Source organism: Acanthisitta chloris, unplaced genomic scaffold (genome assembly GCF_000695815.1).
Source record: "Acanthisitta chloris isolate BGI_N310 unplaced genomic scaffold, ASM69581v1 scaffold3982, whole genome shotgun sequence".
Taxonomy (NCBI): Eukaryota; Metazoa; Chordata; class Aves; order Passeriformes; family Acanthisittidae; genus Acanthisitta; species Acanthisitta chloris.
In genome coordinates, this window is record NW_008660879.1 from 38,534 (window position 1) to 61,841 (window position 23,308).

Here is a 23,308-nt window from a genome sequence, read left to right on the forward strand (position 1 = left end):
CTGAGGCTGTGGCTGAAGTAACACACAGTGCAGATCCATAACAAAGCCTGTTGATTCTGAGCCCTAAAACAGTTGAAGTGCCAAAGGGAACACAAAAGGATAACTGGCATAATCAAAGTTAAGGTACTATCAGGTATATTTTATATTCAGTACCTATCTCAGAGTACAGACACACCAGGCCAAACCCCACCCAAACCTATACTTGCATTCACAACACACTATTTACTGCCTTTCTCTTTTCTGACAGCTTTTATGGATGAGCCTCCCAGTGTGGAGGAAGTGAGGAGAGACTGTCAGGTCATATCATCTACTCAAGGTTATGCAGGGGGAAAAAAATGGTATTTACAAGTTCAAGACTCGTGACTCACATCCCTTGTTTTAACCACAGCACCACACATTTCCACACTTGAATGCTGACCAGCCTAGAATCTGGTTCAAGAAAAAAAACAACAGTGGTTGGTTTGCAAAAGATTTTTGTCTTTCCTTTGGTGTTTTCAGGGAAAAGGACATTGCATTTGTCCATCACCTAGAATGGGGAGGGCTTTGGAGCATAGCAACAAAAGCAACAAACATTTGCTTGGTGCAACAGGCTCAGGCTTGAGGTATTGGTGGCTTGCTAGGAGCAGCAAATTAGGCCACAAAGGACTGTAACTGGTCTTGCTCAAACTGTAATTAAGTATCATTGTGCTTTCCAGGGTGAATTATTGTTTTGTCTCTCAGGAGGAAGCAGGGATTATGGTGTGCACAGGGGAAGAGCACAATGCTCTTCACCCACCTAGGGTACAGGGTAATGCTGGAGACTCACTCAGAGATTTCTGTTGAAAATTGCCGTTATTTTTTCTTGCCGCAGCTAAAACTGTAAGATACTGGCCCACCACACAGACAAGCTGCTTCTGCCCAACCCAACTCTGGGTATCTGTCTGTTAAATGGTTCTGCTACTACATAGAGCAAGTAGATAGCAAATCCACAGTTCCCAGCTTCCTCTGTGCTTATCTCATGAGGATTTTCTTTTCCTGGGATGAGACTCACACAGTTCATTATCAGTGCTGGCACACTGATAAAGCACAGAAAACCTGTCCTTCTCCAAAAGCTCCTACGTTAAGTTGGATGGCAGATTGTCTTGGGACACAGCCACCTTCTTCTGTCTAAGAATGAACACACCAGAAAATCAACTCAAGTACCAAAGTCCTGACATGGAACTCTCCTTTCCATTTCAGGTGTGCTATAGACACCTAACACTACACAAATATATCCCTGCCATGCTTCCCCTTGCAGTTTGACTGGTCTATCAGGTACCAACCAGCTCTGCATTTTGAAGTTACTCTTTTCCATGAGGACCTTGTTGCCACCTCTCTCATATAGACTCTGTTATACACCCTGGTGTCACCTAAGCAGAGAGAGTGATCTGTCCCCCAGCAGTACAAAAAAAATCCACACAGACCTCCTCTCATCTTCTCAAAGGTTTGCTCCACTCAGAGTGCCTGGCCTTTAGCATTGCAAGAAGGCACACTGCTCGAGGTAGGTCTCACTTAAAGGTTCTGTATATCCCACTCCTTATCAGCCAGTGAAGACTGATGCCCAATTACTTGGGCAACTACATTACCTAGAAGAAACTCATAAAGGAGAGGAAAACTAGGGATTTAGTCACATGCAAAAAAAAACCCAACTGAAAGACCTTAAAATGCTGCAGAAATCACCAGTGTTGCTGCAAAAAGCAGTGTGTCTGCAGTCCAATTGTTCCAGGAACAGTTCCTATCTGACACTACGACTGGCATATAAAACTAGAATACTGAAAGCAAGATTAAGTTGATCTTAAAACCTAACAGACATAGACCTAAGCTTTTCAGGCTGTCTGGTATCTTTGTATTACTTGTACAGTGACAGACTGTGAACCTGGGTTTTCTTCTGGTACCACAACATGAATGACAATAGTTTATACAAGAACAGAGACATCTGGAACTACAGAAAGTAGCACCTTTTGATTTTTAGCTGTGACTCCATAGAATAACTTCAGTGTGAATAATAGTACAAATACATCATCTTACACAGTATTTTTTATCTCCAGAGCTCAAACACCTTCAGAGGAAGATCACACCATTACACATTCTGCATATGGGGAAATATGTAGTTACTAGAAGTGTGTAAGCAGAGAGCTAAGGAAGGCTGGGTAGGTTAATTTCTGGACTGTTACCCTCAAAGAGAATGAGGAATACACAGCTTCATCCAGCAAACCAACTGAAACAAGGTAAGATGGGGTTCAGCATTGATCCAAGGGTGCTGCCTAAAAACAAATAAACATACTGGCTGCAACATATCTGTCCATTTGCATGTGCAAATCCTGGATTTGCACATACAATCCTAGTAAGCAGCTGTATGTGCATTTGTGCAGTTTTCTTGTGGAAAAGAATGTACCATCAGTCATGAGCTTCCTCCTAAGCCCCAAGATAGTCACCTGACTTCAAGTCAGGCCTGTATATCTTAGACACACTGTACTCTACATATGATTGTGGAGCCTCAATGAAGTGCTGCTGTCATAACAATACACAAGAGCCTGTTTCCCAATGCAGACATGTCAGAGTTGCAGTTAACAAGGGATTAAGTCACCAGTTCTTATCCCAAAGTCACATTCCCTTTAAAAAAATCCTGAGAATCAGACCTGATGAAGCTGTTCCTTAGCCATAAATATCTAAGAAAAATCAAAGTTTTGTGTTTTAAGAGTAGAAGAAGAGTCTCCTGCCTACCTAACAGAGTCCACGTACGAAGTGGTCAAAGTGCTGTTTGGAACATGGTCTCATCCTCCTAGAATTTACTCTTCATCTCAGTCACTTGTGGAACTAGAGTAGAGCCAAAGTGAAGTAACTTACATAAGCTACAGCCACTGTCTTAACCACAAGGCCAATCCTTCATTATCCTGTTCTGTATTAAGTGACACCAGCCCTGGGACTTGCACCCATCCTTCACATCCTTTTTGGTACTGAGCATGCCTCTGGCTCCCAAAGACATGGACAGACTACTAGTTTGACCTGGGAACAACCAGACAGCATCTATTCCAAAAGCTTATTTGTGAATTCCTCTTCCACTTCAGAAATAACATGATCCTGGCACAAGTGAGAGATAATGCAATATGTGGGCTTCTTGCAGGACAGGAAATTCATTAGTCACTGATTACATGTTTCCAGCTGCAGTGCTCAACATATCCTGGGAACTGTGCATCAGGACATTGGTCCCACACCAAAGAGTGAGAGCTTTTTTCCCCTCATGCCATGTCTGCTACAGCAGTAATGAACCTTACATATGCTGGTGCCCTTTGCAAAAAGAAAAAAGAAAGTAATAAAATGTGAGCTACATGTGTCACATTTACATTGAAAGGGACAAAGTGAGATCACCTGCTGCAGCAGGCGATGTCTCTGTGTCTAATTTTTCAGCAGTTTATGAAGGTAATTTGCTTCAGAAAGGTTAAGCAAAAGGAGAAAAGCCCCAGAACCAAGCAGCAGTCGCTGATGAATCCAGTCTGAAGGAGCTCAGCACTGCTTTTCCAGCATCTCCTGTAGCTCTGCCAATTACTGCTTGGATGATTACAACACATCTCCAAGCAAGAGGCAGGGAAGCCCATTAAAAGCCATTACTTGGGATTGAAGACAAGTGATTAGAATAAGCTCCAAATAGCACTGGTATGTGGGCAGCTACTGTGGAGTGACAGGCGGTTGGTGCCGTCACTGTGGGCTGCATTCACACTGCTGACCACCTGTGGGTAGCAGCTAGAAAGTAATCATTAGTCATTAATAATCCATAAACTTGGTGTCCCACCATTCATCTGGCAGAACACTAAACCTCACAGCTCTAAGGAAGGTAAATACTGTGTTCTCATCATTATCTTGCTGTTGGGAAAACTAAGGCACATAGACATCATGGTCAGCATTACAAGGAATCACTTGAGGGTAATCAGACCTTTTGAGTTTTAATCTATCAGATTAAGAGTGATCACTTTGAAAGGGATGCACAGAATAAGGAACTCAAATACTCCTCATTTCAGAAGCTGCTGTTTAAAATTCCAGCTGCTATGCCTTGTTCAAAGTCACACAGTAACTCAAGGATGAGAACTTGAAAGAATCTAGAAGTCCTGGCTTCTAAAATGACCAGCAGCTCATAGTTTGTGATATTTTTGGTTGCAGAGCAGCCTTTTTATATTCAGTTTTATGGAATATAAAAAGAAAAAAAAGTCTTCCAGATTTTTGTACAACAGTCTGATTCTAGTCCCCTTGCCTAGGGACATGTACAAACCACAGGGTAGTACTGCTAAAGCATTGCTTTTTTTCCTAAGCCCCATGAATATACAAGGGTGATGGTGCCAGCAAAATCCCATTTACACTCTCACTCTCTGCTGCAATAACAAAATTTTCAGTGACAATGAGATCGCTTTCTAAGTCTTTAAAGTAAATGAGCAATTCTGCCTGAGGGGAAAAATGCTGGGTTTTTAGTCAAGGTTTTTGGTAAACCAAGCCTCTAAGAATTTCCTGTGACAGTATGTGCTAAGAGGCAAAGTGGAATGGATTTGCTGAAAGCAGCAGCTAAGCAGACCATTTGAAAGACACACCTCACCTTGCTCTCCGGCATATACTGGGGCTTTCAATGTTTACTTGCTGGCATTGGTAACAGCCCCACTTTGACCCATAAGGGTAAGGGGAAGAGCTTAAAATGTCCCTTTTGCAGGGACTACTGACAACCTGCCCTACAGCTACTGTGGTTTTCTATAAAATACTTCAAAGAGAGACAGACATCAGTATTTCCCAAACTCCAATCTTCACAGCAGCCCCCTCCAAGCTCAGAACCAAGTTCAGGAGGACACCAACACAGTGATGGGAAAATCCTCAAGGAAGCTTGTGTATCTTGAGCAACCCATTGCTCATCAGGCCATATGGCCACTCTGACAGACTCCCTGTTGCTGGATGAGCAGTGTCCCCACTTCAGAGCTGTCAATCCCTTTCCTGAGCCACAGGACTGACTGCTAGTCCTTTAAGCCCCAGATTCCTGGGCAAAGAAGGGAAGAAGAGCAGCCTAGCTCCAAGGGATCAGTCACTGCAGCAGTAGCACAAATGCCTGTGAAGGCTTCACCTTTGTATACTCCTGCAAGGCAGAAAGCACAGCAATCTGCTGCAGAGCCGCTAGCCCTTTTTCATCTCTTCACTCCTCTGCTGCTGTTGTTTGAGAGCTCAGCAAAAATCCAACCCACAAATAACAGCCTAGCTGCTAATGATGGGGTAGAGCTAAGTGTGTTTATCCCTTGCTGTCCTGGTGCAACAGAAACTCCTGCGAGGGGTGACCTGAGGAGGTCAAGTGAGTAGGATCCTGTGACCCTTTACTGAGGTACTTGCCAAACTAATAACCAATTTCAGTGGTGGTGCCATGATAAGATCTTGAATGAAGAGCAAGAGGAGGAGCTGTCTGTAGAGCCAAGCCAAACACCATGGGCACAGCCCCCAGGAGAAGGGGCATCAGATCTTGTGCTTGGCTGATTTTTTTAAATAGGCAGTTCTGAATAAACCTCTCTGATTTTTCACAGCCAATGCTACTACCTAATACTAAAGAGTCATCCATCCTGAGAACCTTTTCTTGGTTAGTCTGTGGAAGGCATGAGCCAGGGCAGGGGAGCTCTCAGAGCCTCGGCCAGTTCTGCAGCAAGGCTGTAACCCAGAGCATGATGCTACCAGAAGCTCAGTTCCTGTAGCATGAGAGGAACAGGGGTAGGAGGATGGTGACCAGCCCATTGCTCCCAGAGAACAGGACTGGAGGGTACCAGTCTGTCTCACCAAGAGGAAGGACATGGAAACAACAACAGAGAGCAAACAAGGAGAGGAGGAAATCACAGGAGAAAATGAAAGGGAATGACTAGGGCAGGCATCCAAACAGGGCACAGGTAAGGAAAAGAACGGGCAGTTTGGGAATGCCAACAGCACCATTATGAAGGAAGAAGTACAGATAGATGGACAGCAGACCTGGTCACCCAGAGCAAAGGACAACAGAAGTCCCTTGCAGTAGTCAGTTCTGTATTCCTGCACACATACTTCAGCCTGTATTTCCACTGCAAGGCTCTCACATACACTCTGGAATGGGTTTCACCACATGTAAACTGAAAAATATACAAACAGCAGCATTTTTAACATGGGAACAAGCCATGTTTTGAAAACCTGGGGTGGCAATACTGCCTTTGCTGTATGGTTTGCAGAGCCAAAGAGAAGAAGGCTGTGTGGTAGAGGAAGATTCTGAACAGCTGCGAAAAAGTCTAACATACTTTTTCTTCTCTGTGACAAAACTAACAAAATCATCATAGATAGGTTTCCTACAAGCATTTTTCAGGTTTTTTTTGGAGGGGGGAGAAAAGCTCCCAACATACTGTATTCATTTTGAAATAATGAAAGAAATTACACTTTTCAAAAGGGTTTTTAAAGACTGTTTTAATGTCAAAAAAACCAACAAACAACTCCTTTGTCATCTTCCCTCTGTCTCAAAAGCCTTGTGAAAAATATTTTTCTCCCTATATTATTGATGGTCTCTTCTCCACAATTAGCATTTTTATTATGCAGAAAAAAGTGCTTTACTATAATTTCATTCAATGGCTGCAAAAAGGTAACTTATGCCCAACTAAAATAGTAAAAATGGAAAATGAAATTATATTTTTTCAATGGAGGTAAACTTTGAAACAGAAATTAGGAAAATGTAACTTCAGTGACTCTTGTGCCCATGGGGAATGACCTATATCTCTGGTAACCCCTGAAAATGTAAAGGTAATAATATGACTGGGATCACTGTGATTCTGGGAACTTCAGAAATCAGAATTTTCCAAATTATGAATCCAAATGTCACTCCCAAAACAGATTTAAATTGTGTTCCTTTTGCTTCTGACCTCTAAGTGTTGCTGAACAACCAAGATAGCTATGAAATGACCTTATAATAAAACAAAAAAAGACACTCAAAAAACCACAAAGAACTCTTATGACTGGGATCACTGTGATTCTGGGAACTTCAGAAATCAGAATTTTCCAAATTATGAATCCAAATGTCACTCCCAAAACAGATTTAAATTGTGTTCCTTTTGCTTCTGACCTCTAAGTGTTGCTGAACAACCAAGATAGCTATGAAATGACCTTATAATAAAACAAAAAAAGACACTCAAAAAACCACAAAGAACTCTTCTCTTTACAAAGCAAAGCAATCCCTCACTCCAAGATCACCACACAGTCACTGGCCTCTGGATGGCAGTCTAGAAGAACATCATGCATCATGCCAAGTCAGGCTGAACTTTCATGTGTACCCAACACTAAACCAAATCCATTGTCTGCTGTCAGCACAGCTGGACAGCAGTGACCTTGAACCCTCTGGAGTGGGTTGAGCAGAGCTGTGGGCTTGCTGGGCTGCTGGGCTGCTCCAGCTTTGCACAGCCAGAGCTCCAAGGTCTCCATGCTGTTGGTCACTCACAGTACTACTGACTTGATCTTCCCACTCTTCAGCCACAAAGTAAGTGTATGCACGTGTGCACTCATATATATATATACACATATATATATACACACACACACATATATATACATATGCACACACATATATATCTGGGTGTATATACACTCACATATACGAATATGTACATACAGAATATTTATACACATCCCCTCACCAAAAGTCTAACTTAGAAGGAGTCAATTCTCCACTGAGAGACGGCTACTAGAAAAGTTACCTAAACAATAAATAATAACCTTGCTCCTTTCTGTGCTAGCTTTCCCCATGAAATACAGGCCTGTGATGTCCTTTTCCCCCCCCCAAACAGCAGAAGGATGTCTAGTCATTCTCTTGTTTCACTTTCAATATTCTTCAGCCTTAGTTAATTTCACAGGCCAGGGAACAGAGATGATTCTATGATTCCACTAAATCTGGCTCAATAGGATTCTTTCCACCCTATTTCCCAGATGTACATTTGATTTTTGTAATGTTCTCCCTGATACAATAATCCTTCAGCTCACTCTGTTTTACATTGCCTCTTTTCAGCCCCTTGTCCTCCCCACAGCAGAGCTGGAAGGCAAGGAACTGAGGATCCCTGTTTGGAGCCAGTCCCCTGCATGTTTCTTGACCACGTGGGCTAACAGAGGCTCTGTTGTGCTCTGCACTGATAGAAATATCCCGGCCAAGGGAGTGAAAGGCAGTGGATAGATTCGTATTATACAATGTTAGTGCTATCAAAATACAGCTGGACCTAAAGAGCCTATTCAGAAGCTCTAGATCGTGCTTAAAAAGTAAATAAGGTGTTTCAAGCACAGCTGCCTTGAAAATGCAGCTTACTGAAACAGTTAGGACCATTTTACAAAGTAGTGTAAGACGCTGGGTTTGTTCTCTTAGTTTCTTTATGTGCCCAAAGAAAAATGGATGAGATTAAACATTAAATACTGAAGCAGCATGTTTGGTTAATAACTAGACAAATTCCCTAACAGTGTTTTGCCAAAAGCCAGAGACATACAACTCATCTGCCCTAGGTGTTACAAATTAGGGCTACTTTTAAAGTCTGTTATTAGGTGTGAAAGTCACCCAGGCAAACAAGCCCAGCACGAGGGTCCCTGCACCACTCATACCCCAGAAAAGCACCTTATGGTCTCTACTGCCCTAACTCTGTAACCTCTTCCCCTGAGGGCAAAGGTGATGAAATGTGTAGAGTCTGGCCACAGGGGAGAGAAAGATACTGTCATCTCTGCTTAGTCTTCATGTTTCAAAATGCCATCGCAGAAAGCCAAACCTGAAGGTGTCACAGTCCAGAACAGCTGCTCAGGGAGTTGTCCCCTCAGAATAACAAAATACACATGACCATAACGGTGTCAGGCTCTCATGGGGAAACTATGAAAGCTCAGAACTAAGCTATTGCCAGTGTCCTAGGGCCAGTACACAGACACCTTTGTGGGTCTAAAAGGCACAAAATCCCTGCTTCCTCCCAGGAGGAATCTATTCCTGACCTATTTTTGGCCAATAAACTTCATCAAGGCAGCAGACACTCTTTGCCTATGTACAAGATATGACTGAGAAATGTGTCTGTACAGGTTCAACAGCAACGTTGTTCTCCATTAACCTTGCTATGATTTGCTTTCTTCATCACCTGCACAGTTCATGATTTCTCTCATTAATCACTTAACTCCATTATTAAACCTGAGAAACATTTTTATGAAGTTGGATAGAAAATATAATTGATGTTGTAGAACAACCACTGCATATTCAATTCAAAACAAGCAGAACCCACAAAGAACCTGTCCTTTGACTTCAACACATTTGTTCAGGGGGAAAAAGGCTAAGAATTTATGACTTGAAACAGTTCTCATATACTATTGTGAACAGCTCCTTCCTCAGTCACTTGAAATTATCACAGTGGGGACATTGCTGTTGACCTTCTGGGACAATACTATTAAATAGATGCCAAAACAAACATTTTAGCTCATTTTTAAATCTCTGTTTCTTGTGATAAAGACTTAGCTTTAGGGTAATGTGAAAAGAGATGAGCCTACAGCAAAAGGGGTGGTTGGGAGGGAAGAGCATTGCTGCTGCTCTTAGCAGAGGAATGGGATGACAGTGCATTTGTGACACCTTACCTTATCCCCTGGCTGTGGTCTCATAAGAGAGACTTGATCGTAGCCTCGTCGGACCAAAGCCCACAGTGCGTCAAGTTTGCCCTGGAGTAAAAAAAAATTAAAAAAATAAAAAAAAAGACAAGATATGATCAAGAAATTTGGTGAAAACAGCATGAGATTAAAATACAGGTGAGTTGACAGAGCCTTTCTGTATTAAACTGCCTGCACACACCCTTCTCCTCTGTGCACTGCTTATATGGGCAACCAGAAGAGAGACCTCAGTGGGGTAATGTGCACCCAACATGCAGTAGGCTAAATTCTGTCTGCTCAAAACTCGCTGAGGATAACACCTGTTTAATGTGAACAATTCCTTCAAGAGGCACAATTAGACAGGTGTTACAATAAGGTGTTAATGTTACTTGAGGCGTTACAAAAGGCAGAACAAAAGTCCTGTACTGATGGGAAGAGAGCTGGAGCATGGATAATCACCCACAAGACTACCTACCTAGGCAGGCTTTAAAATTTACAGACACGTTTTAGACAATAAATTCAAGCACTGTTAAACTGATCTAATGAGTATGGTGGGGAGAGGGGAACTTATCCCACAAAGCAATGATTTAACACATGGTCACAGATTTTGGGATAAGCAAAATATGCTGCTCCCCTGGCTGTGGTAGCTCTCCAGCTTTCTTCTCTGTAAGTGGAGATAATGGCTATTCCCTGCCTCAAGGGTTGTGTGAGGATACATACATTAAAAGACATTGAGATGCCTGATACTATAATGACACAGGAGAAACAGGGATGAAAGTGTGGAGAGACTGAGTGACTTGCCCAAAAATCAAGTATTACGTCTTGTGGTTGAACTAGAGGGAAACAGAGCTGGATCCCAACCCAAGGCCTTAGCCACAATTCAGTCAAAGCAAGGACAGGGCACTTTAACTGATCCTCTTTGTATGCTGCCTTAAGATGGCACAAAAAAGCATCTGCCTTGCCTATGAGTCAACTGATCTGCTGTTGCAACCCAGGCTGTGCGAAAGTACCTGAAAAGATGGTGTGAGCTGAGAAAATCAAGATCTCTGCTCATGCTCTCCACTCTTCCTTCAAAAACTATGGCAACACCATGCCAGGCGAAATGCATGTTCCAAAAAACAAGCAAAGGTGAGGGTTAATGGCCACTTTTTAAAATAGGCTCTTTTGGCTCTGCTGTAAGTGGTAGTGGGAGGTAGTAACATGACAAAAGAGACTTGGTAAAACCGAGTGTCAGACATATTACCTTGATTGGAGTGTACCATTTCCGCTGGGAAGGTGGTTTTCTTACATGAGGCTTTTTTGGCTTGGGTTCCCATGGCTCATACTCCTGTTCTGGCAATTTAATAATAGCATTTTTGGGTTTCTCCAATTTTGCTCCTTCCTCTGTTGACCCTTTGTCTCCCCATCGCACCTGGCATCAGGAAAGTGCACTGTGAGTAGAGACACTTGAGCAGTCCTCACCAGCAGGTGGTTTTCAGACATAAATCTAGCTCCCATCAGATGTTCCAGCGCCACCAGAAATGAAGTCAAGTTTATGAAAGCACCCAACTTCCACCATAACTAGAAATACACATTAAGAGTAAAACAGTCTCTCCCAAAAGCTGCTTGAACTACTAGACTTTGCACCTTCGAGTAATCTGGGGCAGATGAGAATCATTAAAGTTGGAAAGACTCCAACCATTAACCCAGCACCATCATGTATGCCAATAAACCACATCATCAAGTGCCACATCCACATAGCTTCTGAACCACTTCCAGGGATGGTGATTCCACCACTTTACTGGACAGCCTCTTCCAATTACTGATCATCCCTTTCAGTGAAGAAATTTTTCCTAATATCTAATCTAAACTCCCCCTGGAGCAACTTGAGGCCATTTCCTTTAGTCTTGTCACTTATTACCTGGGAGAAGATCCTGACCCTGGCCTTGCTGTATCATAGGTGAGTGACAAACCACTGACTTCGTGGAGTGTACATGTTATGTACATATGCAGGACACCACAAGGCAAATTTCTTTCACAATAACAGTTCATTTAGACTTCAAGACTGGTTTGTGCATGAATTGGATTGGATTCATTTGCCAATTTCAACACAGGTCTGTTTTCATGCACTAGGAATTAATGCTTAACTGGAAAAAAAACAAACCCAAAAGAAAATAAGAGGAAACAGTAAGAAAAATCACTGGTTTAAATTCCCCAAACGAACTGCTTTCAGCCAGCCAGGCACAGTGTAGATAGCACCCTGAAATATTTAAAACCAGGAACTCTGCCTGAATTTTCTCTGACAAGAGAACTGGATGCAATTACACCAAAGGGTCTGATTCAGTAAATTAAAATTTCTTTCAGTGTTTATCCCATTTCTTGACCTGAAAATCTCTTCTGGCTCACAATGCTAGATTCATTTAATTATTCATGCAAATGATAGCAGCTTGGTGGCTGTTACTTGGACAGCAGGTGCAAATCAGGTGGACAAGCCCTGATTAAATCAGTCTGTAGTCCATCAAGGTAGCTCTTCAAAAATCACATAAAAGCATAGTGGTAAAATTATTAACTGAATGTGCTGAGGTTTACAGCAGTAAAGCATAAGCGAAATACCTCCATCCTCTTAATCCCACCAACACCTCGACCTCCATAATAAGATGCATCCACAGTTGGCCACTTTTTCTTTGGCAACCCATCTTCATCATCTGAGTCCTATGGGAAAGACATTGGGAGATATTACTGCTCTTCTCACATAAACAGCATAAACTATGGAAAACAACTGAACATCCTATGGTCCAACCTTTGGATGTATCTAGCTTTGCATGTTATGCTTACTTGCTGACAGAAAACAAAAAAAGTCTCGTGTTTCTGCAGCTGCAATTTAACTAGGGAAGCCAAAGAGGATTCCCTATTCCTCACTCCAGGCAGCTTTTATTTAGTCAAATACACACTGAGCTCCAAAATCCTGACTGACTTGTAAGGGAAGGCAAAGCGCAGATGAATCGTACACTTGACACTATGCTGTGCAGAAAATATGGCAATCAGTCAGCCCAAAGGAATCATTTATTAAATGTACTTTTAGAACTTAATGACACCTAACAGGGGAAAAAAGCTACCACTGAGAGTTTCCTGATGTGTATCAGACCCTTTTCTCATGGCAGCTGTAACAAGCTATTCTACACTGATTATTTGTGGGGTCTGGCTCAAGCTGAACAGTTTGCAACCAGGATTCACATAGGAGCATCTCCAAACTGTGAGGAAGCTCAGATCCAGAGTTTTTCACCTGCAATTATTTTTCTGGAACATGCAAGAGTCTGAATCAGTAATTTACTTCAGCTTCATGTTTCTGGTTCAACCACACTGGGAACACATGTTTCTGGTTCAACCACACTGGGAACACATCTCCAGCTCCATCATCATGAGCAGATAGAAGTCAGTGCGATTTCTCAGACTCCCTATTACTACACTAAGTCAAGGCACCTGAAATCAACACCATGACACTCTCCAAGTACATGCATAAATGAGGAAAGGGCCCAACAAGCCTCCTAAAATATTATCTTCATTCCTCACACTCTAATAAAGACAAATAACTATACCTCATGCTGACATGCAGAAGTGTGTGCTGCTCTTGGACTGGCCATGCACAGTGCTCTCTGCTAATTTTCTTCAGTACAAGTATGTTTCTAGAAGCACTACCTGGACTTAGCTTTTAATTAAAAAAATAAAATCAAGTGAAATCCAAATACTATAGATGGACATAAACTACTTCTTAAAAATATGCTTTAATTTTTGTTTGTTCATATTTAGCTCTTAGGTTATGCCTTGGAGAAAGGTTATTCAGTGACATGTGCCCTCTCAGCTATGGTTCTAAGTGTCAGTTCCTCAAAAAAATTCTTTAGTATGGCCAGGCAAGACTAGAGTTGACATTTCCATTAATTAGTAAGGGGAGCTTGGGGTTTTGCTTAATTTTTTGTTGTTATTTTGTTTTATCCTAAATGAGGGAAATAAATATACAAGGAAGGTGTTGTGGTTTGGTGTTGGGTTTTGTTGCTGTTTCAGTTAGGGGTTTTTTTAAGAGTACAAATACACAAATTTTATTCCATTTCATACCACATCTAAACCAGTACCCAGTGAACTACATCAGCATTTTTAAATTCAATTATATTTGATGCCATTGTAAACCTAAGTACTACACAACATACTCTGACTCTTCCATGGGATGTAACACAGATTTCAAGTGTTCATGTCTAACAGCTCTCACTGCTGGCAAGCCTGACACTAGCAGGACACAGTTAATAGTAATATTTTTCTAGCTGATAAAGGATTTATTCCAAATATCCCCTACACTGAACACAGAGCAAAGCAACATTAACAGCTACCACATACATTTTGAAAAGTAGTGGAAATCTAATGCTTGCAGTTTAGAAAAAGTTTTGCAGAACTATACTCCATTTAATAGCAGCAGCAGCTAAAGGGCAGGTCACAATGCTCAGGGAGGCTAGTGGTAAGTGCACTGAAACAACAATCCATACTGGATAAAGACAAGGCCAAGTAAAGAGATGGATAACATCTGTATTGTGTTATTCCTGGAGGCTTACATCAGTTCAGTCTCTGTGATTGCATTTAAAATCTCTGCTGATGAGAATAATTGCAAAGCATCTGGGAACCCTGCTGCAGGGGTGTGATGCTCTCTGAAGCCTCCTTCAAACACAGCACGGCAGCATTTCCATGCTTTGTGATAGCACTGATCACACTAAAACCAGCATGACTTTCGGTGTGTATCCTAAAGTTCAATTTTCACAGTGCTGCTGCTCAGGACAAGCAAGAGGATCACATACACACTAATGGTGGCCTCTAGCAACCTCAAAACAGCAGCTGTGGTTGCCTCCTTATATCCATGCCAAGTTACAGCAAGTTAGCAGCAAACTGTATGCACCCCTTGTGGGTTAGGCAAGTATTTTTCCATCATTTAACTAGGCCTAGGAAAGAAATAAAGGTGGCATTAGTTTTCTCTGGAGGTACTTTTTTCTAACTACTATTATTTTCATTACATTAGCATGGTGAAACTAAGTTGAGATCAGGGTCAGTGAGTTACTGTCCTCAAAAGAGCTAAATACAACCCTGCCTCAAGCAGCTCCTAACCTAAATGGAGAAAGGCTAAATGTCCTCCCGAAGGTCACTCTGCAGAAGAGTCACAGCCAGGGCAGGCTTTTGCCTCCCTCTCCAGTAGCAAAGCCACAAGAATGTGGCTTTTGCTGTCCTTTCTCCCAGCTGCCAGACTGTTCCCTACTGTCAATCTGGACTAAACTCCTGCTGAGAACAACAGCAGCTTTACTGGAGGAGGGACAGCTGTCAGCACAGCTTGAGATGCAAAGGTTTGCTTACACACCTGTTAGATACACAGCAGAAGGAACAAAATACCATAGGAACTGTTGGTCTGTGGACTACTGAGTTATGCAACTATTTTCTCTCTGGATGGAAGCAATCTTGCTGTATGTATATAAAGAGGCCAGAAGTCAGAAATAACTGTCCTGATCTAGAGGACTTCCTCTCACAGACCTTCAAGGTGTCATTAAGACTCCTACAGGGCTGACATTCCTGGGCAGCACAATACACTACAGTGGCTGGAGACAGTGCAACAGCTCAAAAATAGCACACTTACAGGCACTGGAGGTGGTGGTGGTGGTGGCTCCTTGATCACCTGGAATATATAAATGATGCGAGAAATCTGAGACAGTGGTAGGGTTCATCCATCTCAATGCCATGTCCTCTCTGCTTTTTTTCTTATATCACAGAGGAGCTGCCCTGCTTCATTGCCCCACATTGAATCCTCTCACTAAGCCCCATTGCTTTCAGTGGGCATAAAATAAATCCAGATGAGATGCTAAATCCATACCACTGAACTATCTGGTTAGCCAAAAAGTGCTCTAGTAAGTAAACCATAGTACTGCTCCATATTCTGGTAGTTCTGCACAAAAGAATACCACACAATTACCAAGTTGGTGCAAAGATATTAACACATAATCTCTGAATAGGTTTCTAAAAATCCTGACCAACAACCCCCCCCCCCCAAAACCCCCTAATTCTTCCCTTTAGAAAGGACCATAACAGCTTATGCACACATTAGTAAATCAAATCTATTACACTTTTCCGCTCCAGGTTTCAAAGATTGTCTGAAGGAGACTTGAGCCACATTCACAAGCTCACTTGAACTTCTCATTCAGTGTAAAAATCACATAGGCCTTTAAACAATCAAAAACCCAGGCTAGAGTGACTTCAACAAGCACTTTAAACAATTTGTTGAATCAGGGCTTTACAAATGGGACAGCATTTTTCTGAAGCAAAGTTAACCACCCACTCCAACACTCTCTCTGTGTTTCTTGCAGAGAATAGATGAGAACAAGCCAATAAAGTAAAAAAATACTTACCACTGTGCAGCAAAGGGGCCAAAACCACCACAGAAGAGCCAGAGCCAGTAGCAGAAAGAGAATCAGGAGAGCAATGAAAAGGATGGTCCCAGTCAGCTGCAAACAAGATGATTACTTCTGAGTTATCTGTTTATGTCTCAAAGGAGCCACGAGCCTTGAAGTTACACATTTAGAGACAGTTTTCCCTCATTGCAAGGTCTCAAGTAGATTATGCTGTCAATCACTATCGTAATTAGGGTCACATCAGTATTTGATGTGATAAATCTGTATTTGAAGTCATGATTCAGAGAAGTATCTCCTGTTTGTGGTATGTATATGTATAATTTATGCATGAATTTCTGGTATGTTTATAGCCCACTGGATTCAAGAGTGTTAAACTTATATACAACCTATTCTGTTCTAAGAGGTCCCTTAATACTGAGCAGCATTGCAAACTACATGACCACAGACTCTCAGGTGTGCAGAGTAACTTTTCATCACTAGAGATGCAGAACAAGCAAATGCTGACATTCAGATAATTGGAAATATTGGAGCTATGACCTTATGGGTAACTGTTTGCATGTCAGTACCACAAAACACAGCACAACTTACTTGCTCAGCCTCATCAGCTCCCAAACCTGCCTGTATTGCCTATTGACTCACACTGCACACAAAACCCCAGCCTGAGTGGTTATGCAGACTAGTCATAAATGCTGTTGGTTCCTGGTATGCCTCTTAGGGATGGTTTAACTATTTTTAATGATATGCTGTAACCATTATCTTAAGTGTTTCTGATTCTTAGATTCCATTGATCTCTACACAGAACAATGAGACTCTGGGGATAGATAGCTATGGGTCTACCTCCATAATGAAGTTAAATTTTCTTTAAAACTACTAGAAACAAAATAATTTCAAGTGTTAACACTTTAAATTAGCTTTTCAGAGCAGTTAGGCAACCAAAGAGAATCACAGCTCTGATTTTTCTGTGTAAATCTTGATGGACCCTTTGCACTTGGAGCACTTCATGTCAGTGTGTTCAGAAGAGGTATTAACTCTGTATTGCTCTGATCACTACAGGAATGAGGTTTTCCTATGCTGCTTGGGTCCTGCAGAACATACAAAACACATGGCTTCTGGAAAGTAAACCTTTGTTGCAAATGGGCAGTGGCATGCTGGGGCATGTTCTATCCTTGGACTGTACTGGGTTATGGAATGATGTTAAGATTAGTTGTGGTGCTCCAGCTATTTCTTTTATACTGGGAAAAGAAATCTCTTCAATGGTAGATATTTTGAATTTGAGAAGGGGTTCAATTCACCAGCAACAGGGCTATCAAAAACAGACAAAACTTGGCAGCAAACTAGAGGAGAACCTGGAACTAGGAAGAGCTTGAAGAAAGGTCTGTGAATCAGGCTGGGGGAATAGGAGCTGGCTAGAGAGGAAGCCAGAGGATTTTCAAAGAAGGATAGGTGAGAGGATAAATAGAATGTAAGCAAATCCAAAAGAAGATTTATGGATGATAAAGTCCATGAGATTTAACTTATTGCATCTTGCTGAATTACTTGCTGAATTCACATGATACCAGAAACCAGTGCTTAGTCCCTTCCTTCCACAGGCATTCCCTTCACTGCTCTAAGTGCGTTTGTTTTTCCCCTCAGATAATGAAAAGGCTGAGGGTAGAAAAGAAAGTACCAGCTGATAAGAGCTTTGGAAAGTCTGGGTAAGATTCTGAGGGACTGACTTGGATTCTTTCTCAGGCCAAATCCTAGAGCTGTCAGGACTGACATTCAGTAAGGGACTAACACAAACACAGCTCCTGCTCCATGCTTTTAGGCAGGTAACCCAGTATCCCATATCTGTGTCACACATCATCATCCCTCCACTCTTTTGAGGCTTTTTGTTATAGATGCAACAAACTGACCTATTTTGGGGTAAGTCATTTAGCTCACCTTCCATCAGTCAGGGAGCAGCTGGAGGGCTGTGACATGTGCCAGATTCCCTGCTCAAAGTCCTGTTAGAGGACATGGTACCCAGCTGCAGTTCAGTGCTACAGTCCCCCTTCTCTGGCCCTCCTATGGTCCCATGAAGCACTAACACACCTAGAAAGCAGATACTCGAAGAGGCATGAATTCATAGTGAAGTCAGTTTGCTGAGGAAAGGGTGAGTAAAAATCAAGACTAATTTTAGGTATTGCTGCACTCCTTAAAAACAAATCCAAGCATAGTACCAGTGCTGCACCACTGCTACTATTACTCCAAACACACATTACCTCCTTGTTTTGTAGCCTTTGTTCCCAGGCATCATTTTTCCCATGCTAACTGCACATATAAATCACTGAGACATTTGCCAGCAGCAGCCCAGGAGCTGCTGGCAGCAAGAAGCTAAAGAGTCTTCTTTTAATGATTTTAATTATACAAAGCATCATAGTGAAGCTGGAATTTGAAAAGAAAATCACAGACTTCATGCAGCTGAACAGAAATAAGCACAGGGACCACACAGAGGCTTTAGGAGTTAAGTGAAGATACTTACTGGGCAGAAAGGACAGAAGGACCAGCTGGGGAGGAGAGCTGAGCAGGCCAGCTGACTGCCACCCACAGAAAAGGAAACAGGAGAGGAAAGGAAGTGGAGGGAGTCTCTAAAATGAGGAGTGAAAATGCATGAAATTAAGACAAAGTTGGAAACTGAACTGCCAACCTCCCTACTCATAGGATGCAACTAGATCAAGACAGTATTTTTGTACCAGCTGCAAATCAGGCTTCTTGCCTCCTTCACATTCAATCTGCAAGAGGCTGGTCAAAAACTGTCAGATTGACAGGACTGGTGATTGAATTCCTCTCTTTATCCTAAGGCTACCAAGAGGAAAAACTTCCTCCATCCATGCTCTGGCCTTTAGGAACCCCAGCTAGGGCTGAGACTTCAGTCTTCATCAGAAATAGGTTACATATGGGTAACTAAATGCACCAGTTAACACTTGTGTTTCTCTACAGACTTGAAAGGTTTTATTGTACCTGAGGTAAAAGAGTGGAATAAAATGTGAAAAAATCAGTCCTGAGTATAGAAAATACAGAGGAAAGTTTTGAAAAAATAAAAATAATCAGGTAAGGCAGCAAACACATCTCTGCTAAATTGGGTCCCTGCAACCCAGACTATTCTAGCAACCTGGTGTGAGATTTCACACCTTCATTGCTGAAAACATCAGAAAACAAGATTTGCAAATTCCAATCACTGCCTCTATCTGCATTCCTACCCTTCTGTTCTGCAGCTGTCAAAATGGCCAACAATGATTACAAACCAATATGACAGCATTTGGCATAGGCTATAAAAGTCCTTTTGACGCTAATAACAATAAAGCTCAAGTTTGATACAGACTGTTTGCTATTAGGTACTTCAGCCAACTTGGTTTAGGCCACAAGCAGAAGGTCATATCTTTAGTTACTGTACTTGCTTGCACTAGCTATGGGCATTGCCTATTATTACTGCAAGGCAAAGAAGACAACTGCTTATCTAGTAGTCAGCTTCTTAATTTTGATTGATTCTAAAAATCCAATTTTGATAAAGGATCACTTCCAGCTGTTTGTCCCTGACACTCCGCCTGGTCTTTTAGACCACGAGATGCTCCTGCTCCCAGCCATCGGTGTCCTGCAGCAGCACATTCTCTCTAGGCTGCAATGAGCAGCAGCATTTTATTAAGACACTCATTTCAGGATCTGAGGCTTCTGTTTCTTTCTGGTCATCCCCCATGACACCAAGAGAAAAGGCAACCAGACCCTGTCACTAAAACTCTAAAAGCACCTTAGCAAATCCCAAACTAGTAAAGGCAAAGTGTAAAGGTAAAAAAAAAAACTAAAAATAAGATGGTCTAAGAACAAATGCTGTAAGCTCCAACCAAAAAGTAACTGTATCAGTTTAGAAGACCTTTAATTCTGTAGCCCTTCCAGATCCAAGTCCTAACAGTTGTGCCTTTCACTTCAGATCCCATAAGGGATCCCAAAGCTCAATGGGCTGTTGCTTCCTGATGCTCCTTCCCTCATTTTCTCAGATCCCCTTCCAGTCAGATCCTAGCTTTGAGGATCCCTTTCCTGAGGTAGGAACAGGCAGTGTGCCTTTTGTTGAGATTTTTTATTCAGGAAATCTATCATGACCTATCCATCATCCATCACAATTGAATCTTAAGTAGCCCTGATTGTTTTTCAAAAGCTGCTGGGACCTGGTCAATTGCTGTGATGTAGAAGCTGCAGAGGGCTCACATTCACTCAAGGAGGCTTTGCCTGAAGAGCCACTGTCTCTTTCCAGGGTCTCATGGTTTCTCTGTCAAGCCCCATTGCAATTACTTACACAATGTGTGCTGGTGATGCTGACAGAGCTGGAGATGAATGTTAGCCCGTTGTTCATGCTGACTTGTAGGAAAACCACCCTAAAGCACAAACAGATACACTTATTTTTAGTGTCATATTTATACCCATTGTTACCTTTACTCTGGCTCTGTTTTAGCCATTGGCTCATGAACATGCACAGACAGCACATCCTGCTGAGTCAAGGCATTTTCATGGCTTCAAGTGTTTACCTGCATTTGTCTATCTGCTTGCCCAGGAGCTACCATTTTTATGTTGCCTTAATGGAGCTGGGGCATATGCTCTTTATTAAAAACCCTCCATTTCACCTGGGGCAAAGAGCACTAGGACAGTGAGCCATAACATAACATCTCAGACATTTACAATACTACCCTAGATAGCACAAGAAACTAAGACTTTTTTACATTTAGACCCTTTCTATAGCTTGACAAACCAGAATGTTTTCTTTCATTTCCAAGCAAATCCAGAATACTTGCACTGAGGTTAAGGGTAAAAACACTGAATTGACAGTGAAATTAGAGAGGAATATGGCCCTAGCCCCTAGCCATCCTCTAGTATCAGAGAAAGGGGGGAAAAATTGGGGGGGAAAAAGTAACAGACAAAACCCCACCAAACGAATTTCCCTCATGCACAAATAGAAAAGAGGAAGGAGGCATTCACCCTCAGCCCCAGTACAGGATTTAAGCAGCCCCAAGACCACCTAGGGGAAGGTAGGGCATTGTGCTATGTCTTTCAGGAACCTGCAGGACCAACACTAGACAGAGGAGGGCAAAATACAGGAAGCAACATCTACAACAGCAGCAAAGGAATTCAAATCAAACACTTTGTTTCAAACAAAAGTTGGCCTAGAATTTAATTACCTTTTGGTTTGACAAAAGAGGATACAGAAATAGAGGAAGAATCACTATTCTATGATATGGGGCTGTGGTCCAACAAGGCCTTTGGTTAAACTGTGCTAAAGACCCAACATTGAACAGACCTATGCTGGCTCATATTAGGAAAGGATTTGGCACAATCTGACACACAGATTTATTAGCTTGATACTTTAGACAAAATTCTGAGCCTTTGGCTCAGTGATGACATCCTCATCCAGAAGTCCACTTTCTCTTCACATGTACTGGAAAGCAATACTTACTGTCCAGCATCTTCTATCACTGGTGCAGGACAAAGTAAGTAAGTATCATGAACATAAGTCGGCTTTTCATCTGAAAAGAAATGAATATAACTATCAGGAATGAAAAACAGAAATGGTCCTGGAGAAGCACTGACACCAATAGGAACCACAGATCAGTATACTGGCAAGTACCAGTACTCCCCAATGGTGCTGATTACAACGCCAAGTACTAGGATGACCATTCATGCTGATGCCAACGTAATGTTATCAGGCTAGAGATATCACAGCCAAGAAATGGAAGCATATCTCTGCTCCTGACAGCAGTGATCAAGCCACATGAAAGTGAGGTTTGAGCAATATTCATCATGTGTATCTGAAAAGCACATGTACCTTCTATCCATACTGAATACTCTGACACCTTGGGTTACTCAAGGGGTCAAAAGTTTAGAGTTCAACTTTTGTCTTCCCACTTCCAAACACATACACATACAGAAGAAGCCAAGGCTGCACTGTTTGAGCCCAGCAAACAGGGAGGACAGAGATGGGGTAGAGCAGAAGTTGACAGATACTAGAGACAAAAACCCCCCATGGTTGGTTATATACAGGAGACAGGCAGAGAGGGGCCATGACTGATGTTACCATGAGGACCTACCCTGCACTAGTTGTGTCTCCTGTACCCAACCCCCCTCCTCTGTGGCAGCATCATCTGCAAATAGTCTAAGTTTTAAAGGGTTTGTTGCAGGCAAAGTCAAAAGAAAGGCCATGGTTGTTTTCCCACCATCTTGCATTCCACTGCTCCAAGAGTCAGCAGTATTAAATCTGTTGCTTTCAAAAGTCACATCCAGAAAGCCAAGTCCCATGAACACAGACAGGAGGCCCAGCAGTAATCCTGTAATGCCACTACACTTCGAGAGTATAAGCTGAGGCCCAAGAGCAGACCCATCACTGTAGCTTAGCTCTGAATGGCCAACAAAACAACTATGGTGCTAACCCAGAGAAAGACTGGTCCATAAGAGTCTAACCCAAGTGAATAACAGGTTGATTATTGTTTACTCTTTTTAGCTAGGAAAAAAATTACAGAAATAACAACAGATGTAAGAGATGTTCCTTCATGCTTCACCCACTCCAAGCACACCTGAAGACAAAACTCATTTCCCTACTGTGCTGGTTTGGGCTGAACTGGAGTTAACTTTCTTCACAGTGGCTAGTATAGGGCTATGTTTAGGATATGTGCATGGCACAGGGTTGATAAGGCAGAGATGTTGTTGCTGAGCAGAGCTTACATAGAGCCAAGGCCTTTTCTGCTTCCCATACTGCCACACTGGCAAGGAAGTTGGGGGTGCATGGGAGATTGGGAGGAGACATAGCTGGGACAGGTGACCCAAACTGACCAAAAGGATATTCCATACCATATGACATCATGCTCAGTATATAAAATGGGAAGAAGGAGGAGGAAGGGAGACACGTTTGAAGTGATGGAGGTTATCTTTCCAAGGAACCCTTACACGTGATGGGCCCTGCTCTCCTGGAGATGGCTGAACACCTCCTGCCTGTGGGAAGCAGTGAATTAATTTCTTGTTTTGCTCTGCTTATGTATGCAGCTTTTGCTTTCTCTGTTGAACTGTTTTTACCTCAACCCATGAGTTTTTTTAGCTTTTAGCCTTCTGATTCTCTCCCCCATCCTGCTGGTGGGGGAGTGAGCAAGCGGCTGCGTGGTGTTCAGTGGCTGGCTGGGGTTAAACCATGACACCTGCCTTGGCAGTGATGAGGCCATGGAAATTATAGTGGTATGTTTTACGGCCAGCCTAAGGACAAAAAGCCAGCCAGCATA

General features: G+C 42.3%; 1 protein-coding gene across 1 annotated transcript in view; it reads right to left on the reverse strand.

Annotated features, from left to right (window-relative positions):
- LOC103797754 (anthrax toxin receptor 1-like) overlaps positions 1-23,308 on the reverse strand; it is a 56,301-nt gene that overhangs the window by 7,773 nt on the left and 25,220 nt on the right. Inside the window, exons 11-17 of the mRNA XM_009069984.1 lie at positions 21,499-21,568; positions 20,347-20,425; positions 16,035-16,130; positions 15,269-15,307; positions 12,220-12,318; positions 10,871-11,038; positions 9,619-9,699 (exon numbers count right to left, since the gene is read on the reverse strand). Coding sequence (XP_009068232.1) covers positions 9,619-9,699; positions 10,871-11,038; positions 12,220-12,318; positions 15,269-15,307; positions 16,035-16,130; positions 20,347-20,425; positions 21,499-21,568 — 632 coding nt within the window. The remainder of the gene's footprint in view (positions 1-9,618; positions 9,700-10,870; positions 11,039-12,219; positions 12,319-15,268; positions 15,308-16,034; positions 16,131-20,346; positions 20,426-21,498; positions 21,569-23,308) is intronic.